This window comes from Gobio gobio (assembly GCF_949357685.1).
Source record: "Gobio gobio genome assembly, chromosome: 14".
NCBI lineage: Eukaryota > Metazoa > Chordata > Actinopteri > Cypriniformes > Gobionidae > Gobio > Gobio gobio.
This window is the reverse complement of record NC_137107.1, coordinates 53,321,617-53,331,616: the sequence shown is the minus strand read 5'-3', so window position 1 is coordinate 53,331,616 and position 10,000 is coordinate 53,321,617. Positions and strand designations below refer to the sequence as shown.

The 10,000-nt window shown below is 43.6% G+C and overlaps 1 protein-coding gene across 2 annotated transcripts in view; it reads left to right on the top strand.

The window, feature by feature from the left end:
- The window catches only part of tmem38b (transmembrane protein 38B), a 37,638-nt gene that overhangs the window by 24,277 nt on the left and 3,361 nt on the right, over positions 1–10,000 (top strand). For both annotated transcript variants that reach the window (XM_079835087.1, XM_079835086.1), the window contains 3 exons: positions 2,404–2,588; positions 6,519–6,606; positions 9,111–9,228. In XM_079835087.1, the coding sequence (XP_079691213.1) occupies positions 2,404–2,588; positions 6,519–6,606; positions 9,111–9,228 (391 nt within the window). The remainder of the gene's footprint in view (positions 1–2,403; positions 2,589–6,518; positions 6,607–9,110; positions 9,229–10,000) is intronic.

Sequence of the window (10,000 nt, the reverse complement as noted above, 5' to 3'; positions counted from 1 at the left end):
ACTGTCCGCTGGATGGTGTGTGTGTGTGTGTGCAGGTATCTGGTGTTCTACTGTCCGCTGGATGGTGTGTGTGTGTGTGTGTGTGTGTGTGTGTGCAGGTATCTGGTGTTCTACTGTCCGCTGGATGGTGTGTGTGTGTGTGTGTGTGTGTGTGTGTGCGCAGGTATCTGGTGTTCTACTGTCCGCTGGATGTTGTGTCTGTGTGTGTGTGTGTGTGTGTGTGTGTGTGCAGGTATCTGGTGTTCTACTGTCCGCTGGATGGTGTGTGTGTGTGTGTGTGTGTGTGTGTGTGCAGGTATCTGGTGTTCTACTGTCCGCTGGATGGTGTGTGTGTGTGTGTGTGTGCAGGTATCTGGTGTTCTACTGTCCGCTGGATGGTGTGTGTGTGTGTGTGTGCAGGTATCTGGTGTTCTACTGTCCGCTGGATGGTGTGTGTGTGTGTGTGTGTGTGTGTGCAGGTATCTGGTGTTCTACTGTCCGCTGGATGGTGTGTGTGTGTGTGTGTGTGTGTGCAGGTATCTGGTGTTCTACTGTCCGCTGGATGGTGTGTGTGTGTGTGTGTGTGTGTGTGTGTGCAGGTATCTGGTGTTCTACTGTCCGCTGGATGGTGTGTGTGTGTGTGTGTGTGCAGGTATCTGGTGTTCTACTGTCCGCTGGATGGTGTGTGTGTGTGTGTGTGTGCAGGTATCTGGTGTTCTACTGTCCGCTGGATGGTGTGTGTGTGTGTGTGTGCAGGTATCTGGTGTTCTACTGTCCGCTGGATGGTGTGTGTGTGTGTGTGTGTGTGTGTGTGCAGGTATCTGGTGTTCTACTGTCCGCTGGATGGTGTGTGTGTGTGTGTGTGTGTGTGTGTGTGTGTGTGTGCAGGTATCTGGTGTTCTACTGTCCGCTGGATGGTGTGTGTGTGTGCGTGTGTGTGTGTGCAGGTATCTGGTGTTCTACTGTCCGCTGGATGGTGTGTGTGTGTGTGTGTGTGTGTGTGCAGGTATCTGGTGTTCTACTGTCCGCTGGATGGTGTGTGTGTGTGTGTGTGTGTGTGTGTGCAGGTATCTGGTGTTCTACTGTCCGCTGGATGGTGTGTGTGTGTGTGTGTGTGTGTGTGTGTGCAGGTATCTGGTGTTCTACTGTCCGCTGGATGGTGTGTGTGTGTGTGTGTGTGTGTGCAGGTATCTGGTGTTCTACTGTCCGCTGGATTGTGTGTGTGTGTGTGTGTGTGCAGGTATCTGGTGTTCTACTGTCCGCTGGATGGTGTGTGTGTGTGTGTGTGTGTGTGTGTGTGCAGGTATCTGGTGTTCTACTGTCCGCTGGATGGTGTGTGTGTGTGTGTGTGTGTGTGTGTGTGTGTGCAGGTATCTGGTGTTCTACTGTCCGCTGGATGGTGTGTGTGTGTGTGTGTGTGTGTGTGTGTGCAGGTATCTGGTGTTCTACTGTCCGCTGGATTGTGTGTGTGTGTGTGTGTGCAGGTATCTGGTGTTCTACTGTCCGCTGGATGGTGTGTGTGTGTGTGTGTGTGTGTGTGTGTGTGTGTGCAGGTATCTGGTGTTCTACTGTCCGCTGGATGGTGTGTGTGTGTGTGTGTGTGTGTGTGCAGGTATCTGGTGTTCTACTGTCCGCTGGATGGTGTGTGTGTGTGTGTGTGTGTGTGTGTGTGTGCAGGTATCTGGTGTTCTACTGTCCGCTGGATGGTGTGTGTATGTGTGTGTGTGTGTGTGTGCATGTATCTGGTGTTCTACTGTCCGCTGGATGGTGTGTGTGTGTGTGTGTGTGTGTGTGTGTGTGTGCAGGTATCTGGTGTTCTACTGTCCGCTGGATGGTGTGTGTGTGTGTGTGTGTGTGCAGGTATCTGGTGTTCTACTGTCCGCTGGATGGTGTGTGTGTGTGTGTGTGTGTGTGTGTGCAGGTATCTGGTGTTCTACTCTCCGCTGGATGGTGTGTGTGTGTGTGTGTGCAGGTATCTGGTGTTCTACTGTCCGCTGGATGGTGTGTGTGTGTGTGTGTGTGTGTGTGTGTGTGCAGGTATCTGGTGTTCTACTGTCCGCTGGATGGTGTGTGTGTGTGTGTGTGTGTGTGTGTGTGTGTGCAGGTATCTGGTGTTCTACTGTCCGCTGGATGGTGTGTGTGTGTGTGTGTGTGTGCAGGTATCTGGTGTTCTACTGTCCGCTGGATGGTGTGTGTGTGTGTGTGTGTGTGTGTGCAGGTATCTGGTGTTCTACTGTCCGCTGGATGGTGTGTGTGTGTGTGTGTGTGCAGGTATCTGGTGTTCTACTGTCGGCTGGATGGTGTGTGTGTGTGTGTGTGCAGGTATCTGGTGTTCTACTGTCGGCTGGATGGTGTGTGTGTGTGTGTGTGCAGGTATCTGGTGTTCTACTGTCCGCTGGATGGTGTGTGTGTGTGTGTGTGCAGGTATCTGGTGTTCTACTGTCCGCTGGATGGTGTGTATTCTCTGGCCTCCGTCTGGCCGCTGCGTCTTGTTCTGACGGGGATGAAGGAAGTGACGCGCACATGGAAGGTTCTGGGCGGAGTCACTCAAGCGGGCCGGAAGTACAAAGACGGGCTGTTCGTGATGATCGCCGTGGGCTGGGCCAAAGGTACACGCGTGTGTGTGTGTGTGTGTGTGTGTGTGTGTCAGGTATCGAGCGCTGCTGCTGCATCAGGGTGTGACCGTATTCCTGACATTTTAATGTTTAAAAGGTTATTTTTCAGAGTTTCATCACACTCATTATTACACCCATGATGCATTTCACCCGCCGTCCTTCAATTACTCAGAGAAAAGCTTTGAAATATCAAGAGGTGGAGGTGACTGTAATTACGAGCGGCGCTGAGATGATAAAAGAGCCCAAACATCAGCAGACACTCGGGGGACGGCACAATATTAGGGGCCAAGCACCGAAATCGTTGCCGTTCTTCTTCTTCTTCTTCTTCTGCTTCTTCTTTTTCTTCCGCTCTTGAGTCTGTGGCGGCTCATTCCCTCCAGTGCCACCACCTGTCCAAAGTCTCCCTCGTGTTTATGCTAATAACTTACGAAACGCGAGGGTTATGGTTTTCCTTTGATTCCTTGGCTTAAGGCGATTCGATCGCACCCTGTGACGCCATTTTCCGTTATGTAAATGTTTCCGCCATTTTGAATTTTCAGAGAAAACGACTTTTGCGAACTCATCCTAGACGGTTCGTCCGATTTGCACGAAAATTGGACCAGATCATCTTCAGGCGGTGCCGTCAAAACGTATGGAATTCAAGTTGATTCGTCAAATCGTTTTCGATAAACGCACAAACAAATTTTACGTAAAATTTGCGAAAATACACTTAACCGTTAATCGTCCCTTGGGCTCCAGCTGACCCCACTGGACTTTTCCTCCATTTTTTAAAAGTGTTCCCTTCATCTCAAGGCCATGAGACTCGGTGACTTTTCCTAAATAATCTAAACATGCACAAAAAACCTGGGCTTGATTTGGTTGTTCTAAAGGTGTGTAAAAAAAAAGTTACCGTTTAAGTCCCTCAGGGTCAGATTGACCCCACATTGAAAATGAATGGGAAAGTGTAAAAAATGAAAAAAATTCACTTTTTTTGTCAATTTTTTTTTACTAAATCCAGTATAAATCTGAAAATTTCTCATACACACACGTACACACACACACAAACACACACGTGTGCAACAGAGAGTATTTTTATTGAAATTGGCAAATAAAATCAACAAAACTGGCATAAATCTGAAAGATTTTCATACATAAATGAAGGACTAATACTAGAGCACAAATGCAATATGGAACAAGCATGTTCACTCACACACACACACACACACACACACACACACACACACACACACACACACACACACACACACACACACACACACACACACACACAGGTGTCTGGAGCATTTTTTTGGATTTTGGCAATGAATGGGAAAATGTAAAAAATGCTTTTTTTTTCACTTTGTTTGTAAAAAAAAATCAACTAAATCCAGTATAAATCTGAAAATGTCCACATTTATATCAAGATCTGGTCCTAGAGCATAAACACAAAGTGGAACGAACTTTCTGTCTCATACACACACGCACACACACACACACACACAAACACACACATGTGTGTGACTGCAACAGAGAGCATTTTTATAGAAACTGGCAAATAAAATCAACAAAACTGGCATAAATCTGAAAAAATTCCATACATAAATGAAGGACAAATACTAGAGCACAAATGCAACATGGAACAATCATGAGAAAGAAGGAAAAGGGCAAATAAAAGAAAGATGAAAGGCAGCTTAACTTCTGCTTCCCTCTGGACCTCTAGTGGATAATGTGGTCATTGCACTTTCTTTCTCTTTAACTATAATTCCTAAAGTTTTTCCACAAACCTACAGATGGCGGTATTCTATCCCTAACACATAGAGCAATGTCCAAAAACTATTTATATTTATTTAAGATCATCATTCAAGTGATTTTTTCATAAAAAAATAATTTTGAATGAGCTAATTTATGACATAGTTAAGTATTTGTGCAGTAAATAGGTAAAAAACTACCAAATACCCACAAAAACACAGCATAAATGTATAGTTGAGAAGTAAATAAAAAAAATGATATATAGTTTTCCATGTAAAAAAATTATATTTCCTTATGCAATCGCTCAGTAAAAGTTTGGGGTCTATCTGAGCACAAGGGACTCAAACGTAAATCCTGAGGGACGATTAAGGGTTAAAGCTGTATCTCCGCAACGCTTTATAGTATTCAAACCACACTTGGTACATGTGATCACAATCATGACCTGAGGCAACATGCAGCGTCACCTACTGGTCCGGAGATACGAAAAATGGCTATTTTTGGTCTCGTAGATTCGAGACGTCATCCCGAGTCGACAGATATCTAATTTTACCATATCGGCCATTTTGTCTGTCGGCCATTTTGAATTATGTGCTAAAATGCTGTATTTTATGAACGCATGAACGGATTGTTATGAAACTCGGTGTGGGTCATCAGCACGTTGCCCTGAAGGAGCCGGAGCAGTTTCGAAACAGCGCCACCTAGTGGAGAATCCCCCCCCCCAAACGCTTATAACTTTGCGTGTGGTTGACGTATTTTCATGGGAGTAACTTTTTTTGTCTCCTGAATCCTTGCCGAGTTCAACGATGTCAGACTTGCCACATTTAGTGTCCTGGAGACTGTGGAGACCCCAAAGACCCCGAGTGTAATTCCCAAACGAAGGCCGGAGAAGGGTTGATTAATAATGTCACAGAAACTCTGTAAACTTTAATTTTTTTCCCCTCACGCATTACTTGCGCTTACTCGCAACTCTCCCGGTGCTCGCTATGACCCGCCTCTCCCGCTTTTTATGCACTATATATAAGAATTAACCATCTAAAATGCTTTGAATAATCACACTCCTAAAGCTAAATGTGATCTGGTGATTTAAATGATGTGTCAAAATGGCCACTCAAGCTCTATATGTTTAGCTCATCAAAGAATCTAATTCTGTGTTTACTCGCTCTCATGTTGTTTTCACGCAATCATATGAACGTCCGTGTTTCGGGAAGACTGGGATCTGGATTAGACACTCAATTCGTTATTTTACGATGACTTTATGACGTTTATTGGATCTTTTAAGTTTGAGAGGAATGGACTTTAAATGGAGGGACAGAAATCCCTCAGGGTTCTTAAAGAATATCTTCATTTGTGTTCGGAAGTTAAAGGAAAAACAACATGACAGAGTTTACATTAGGGGTGCATTTGGGTGAATTATAGCTCATAAACAGGCCGATTACAGCAAGAGCCGTGGATTAAACAACTCTATATCGTCACATTTATATATCGCGATATATCGTCACACCCCTAGTATTTCGTGAGGTTGTGTGACGTGATGCTGGACGGAGAATTATCAGCTCAATATCTCGAGAAAAGGGACTGCGCAATATATCGAAATATCGCAAATATACATATCGCAGCAACACGCAATATCTATTAATAGGCTACTTCAACATCGTGAAAAGTGTAGTTTTAGGTCGACTCATATATCAGAGAATAGACCGAGCACACGACTGATTACTTGCTTGACGTTAAAAATAATTATTAAACGCAATAACTTGCGAAAAACATCTCCTTGCAGTCTCGCGCTGTCTGACACACACACACCGAAACGTGCGCACAAGCCCATCTTTTTTTCGTGTCTTGTTACACACACTCGAACGATCAAATACACACACAGTTGTGTCCTGATGAGTATTCATGTAAACACAGTCGTTATGCTTTAAGTGAACGATATCAGTTGGGGAAAGAAATTGATTTTACACACTTCGAACAATATCGTATCGCATATCGAATATCGCATTATTTAACCAGGATATCGCATTTTTCTTCAATATCGCACAGCCCTAGTCTACACAGAACCGTAAAGTGTGTGAGAGGTTCTGTAATGAGATGATCATATGGGTTCAGCTGTGATGATAAAGTTTGAATGACACGTGTATAGAAACGGAAGCTCACTGAAGCGTGTGTGTGTGTGTGTGTGTGTGTGTGTGTGTGTAGGTGCGGGCGGAGGACTCATCAGTAACTTTGAGCAGCTGGTGCGAGGCGTCTGGAAGCCTGAGACCAATGAACTCCTGAAGATGTCCTAGTAAGAGTCTCAAATAAACTAGATTTAGATTTACTGTGAATGTCTGAACGCTTCTTTGTGTTTGAACTTGTATTTTGTCACAATGTACAGAATGAATATGGGTATGAGTGTGAAAATGCACACTGCAAAAAATGCTTTTCTTACTTAATATCTAAAAAATCTTACATTAAGAAGCATTTACTAGACAATCAAAAGTTTTTGTCTTGTTTTGGGGGAAAATAACTCAAGGGAGTTTTTGCTTAAAATAAGCAGAATAATTTGCCAATGGGGTAAGAAAAAAAAATCTTGTTTTCTGTTTGAATTAAGATTATTTTGCTTACCCCATTGGCAGATTATTTTGCTTATTTTAAGCATAAACGAGTTATTTTTCCCCAAAACAAGACAAAAAAAGCTTCTTAATGTAAGATTTTTTAGATATTTGGACTGAAAACAAGACAAAAGATACATTTTTTGCAGTGTAAGACACAAATTTTCAATTCACAAGCTTGCGATTCGATCGGATTTCGATGAAGTTTGATTCATCAAATAAAAGATAGATTTATCAAAAAGAGGATGGGCTACTGTACATCACACAGATGAGCGTCTCATGAAGGGAAGTCGCTGTATTTCTCTGTTAATTAATAACGCAGGTTGAAGTGTTTCGCATTATTGATGTGGCGTTTGTCCACACACACACACACACACACACACACACACACACACACACACTTGAGCGCTGAAATCTCTCCAGAGCCGTCTGAAGCCTCTCACACATTGTGCATTTCATGTCCAGAGTCTCTTTCTTTCAGAATAATAGCGTTTGGTCCCAGAATGCCGCAGGTAGAATAATTGGCTTCTGTATTGATTTCCTCTCGTCTTCAGTCGACACTTGTTGTCATGGTTTTTGTTCGAGTGGCATTTGAAAAGGTTTGTGTGGAAGAACGCCGGCGAGTAAGCGTCTCTCTCTCTCTCTCTCTCTCTCTCTCTCTCTCTCTCTCTCTCTCTCTCTCTCTCTCTCTCTCTCTCTCTCTCTCTCTCTCTCTCTCTCTCTCTCTCTCTCTCTCTCTCTCTCGGCTGTCAGTCGCTCTGATTTATCAGTCGGACAGGAGACCAGTGGGATTCACTGGATTTATGCTCAGAATAAAACACTAATCTTATTTTGATCAGGGATAGATCGACGTGCAGAGTCAGTTATGGTACATGAAATATATATATAGCATACACTCACCTAAAGGATTATTAGGAACACACACTAATACTGTGTTTGACCCTTTCGCCTTCAGAACTGCCTTAATTCTGCGTGGCATTGACTCAACAAGCTGCTGAAAGCATTCTTTAGAAATGTTGGCCATATTGATAGGAGAGCATCTGCAGTTGATGGAGATTTGTGGGATGCACATCCAGGGCACGAAGCTCCCGTTCCACCACATCCCAAAGATGCTCTATTGGGTTGAGATCTGGAGACTGTGGCGGCCATTTTAGTCCAGTGAACTCATTGTCATGTTCAAGAAACCAGTTTGAAATGATTGGAGCTTTGTGACGGTGCATTATCCTGCTGGAAGTAGCCATCAGAGGATGGGGACATGGTGCTCATAAAGGGATGGACATGGGCAGAAACAATGCTCAGGTAGGCCGTGGCATTTAAACCATGCCCAATTGGCACTAAGGGGCCTAAAGTGTGCCAAGAAAACATCCCCCACACCATTACACCACCACCACCAGCCTGCACAGTGGGAACAAGGCATGATGGATCCATGTTCTCATTCTGTTTACGCCAAATTCTGACTCTACCATCTGAATGTCTCAACAGAAATCCAGACTCATCAGACCAGGCAACATTTTTCCAGTCTTCAACTGTCCAATTTTGGTGCAAATTGTCGCCTCTTTTTCCTCTTTGTAGTGGAGATGAGTGGTACCCGGTGGGGTCTTCTGCTGTTGGAGCCCATCCGCCTCAAGGTTGTGTGTGTTGTGGCTTCACAAATGCTTTGCTGCAGACCTCGGTTGTAACGAGTGGTTATTTCAGTCAAAGTTGCTCTTCTATCAGCTTGAATCAGTCGGCCCATGACCTCTGACCTCGAGCATCAACAAGGCATTTTCTCCCACAGGACTGCCGCATACTGGATGTTTTTCCCTTTTCACACCATTCTTTGTAAACCCTAGAAATGGTTGTGTGTGAAAATCCCAGTAACTGAGCAGATTGTGAAATACACCGGCCCGTCTGGCTCCAACAACCATGCCACGCTCAACATTGCTTAAATCCCTTTTCTTTCCCATTCCGACATTCAGTGTGGAGTTCAGGAGATTGACCAGGACCACACCCCTAAATGCATTGAAGACACTGTCATGTGATTGGTTGATTAGATAATTGCATTAATGAGAAATTGAACATGTATTCCTAATAATCCTTTAGGTGAGTGTATGTAAGGCCCACTGAACTCCTCGGCCTGCCTTTGACCTCTGTGTGTGTGTGTGTGTGTGTGTGTGTGTGTGTGTGTGTGTGTGTGTGTGTGTGTGTGTGTGTGCAGCCCGACCAAGGTCACCCTGTTGGGATCGGTTCTGTTCTCGCTCCAGCAGTGCGGGTTCCTCCCGATGCAAACACACCACCTGATCTTCATCTACACACTCTTCATCGTCACCAATAAGGTTTGTTGTGTGAAATAAAACACTCCTGAAATACATGAATATAACACATCAATAACAGTTTTGAGTTTAACCCCTTAACTGTCACCCCCCTTTTTGAGAATACACATGAGAATGCACTATCCAAACTTAAAGGCTGTAATTCAAGAATATTGACCTAAGTTTGGTCTCGTTCTAAACACGACACTGGGCAGATTATTGCTGAAGTGAAAGCTATTCAAAATATGAATGTTATGGAAATCTAAATTTACTGTAAATAAAAAAATATTGTATATAAAATATATATTTTACAAAATAGTTTTAATCTAAAATTACTATAAAATCAAAGCCACATGTCTAAACAAGTTGTGTTCCAAATTTGAAGTTATCACAAAAATTAAAGTCCCCATGAGATGATGTTTAGCCGCTGTACCAAAAACAGCCACAAGGGCGTCATCCACATTCAATTAATTTTTTGATGCATTTTCCTGTAAATTTCAGTCCAAATGTCACTTCCACCACAAAACAGTCACCAAATATGGAGCTTTGAGACTCAGACCTTTCCGACGATATGCATTTTGTCAAGATTAGAAAAGATTTTGATTATAAAGAAGTTAAAATAAATGTTGTAATATGAAACATGACGCCGCCCACTAGGGGGAGGAGCCCGCTAGAAGAATTTAAAGTACCATTTCCATGGTGATGCAACATCCAATTTCAAAACGGTTTCCACAGGATGAATTCTGAGTTCGTAAGCTTTCGAATGATACCTAATTTATGATAATTACTAAATTAT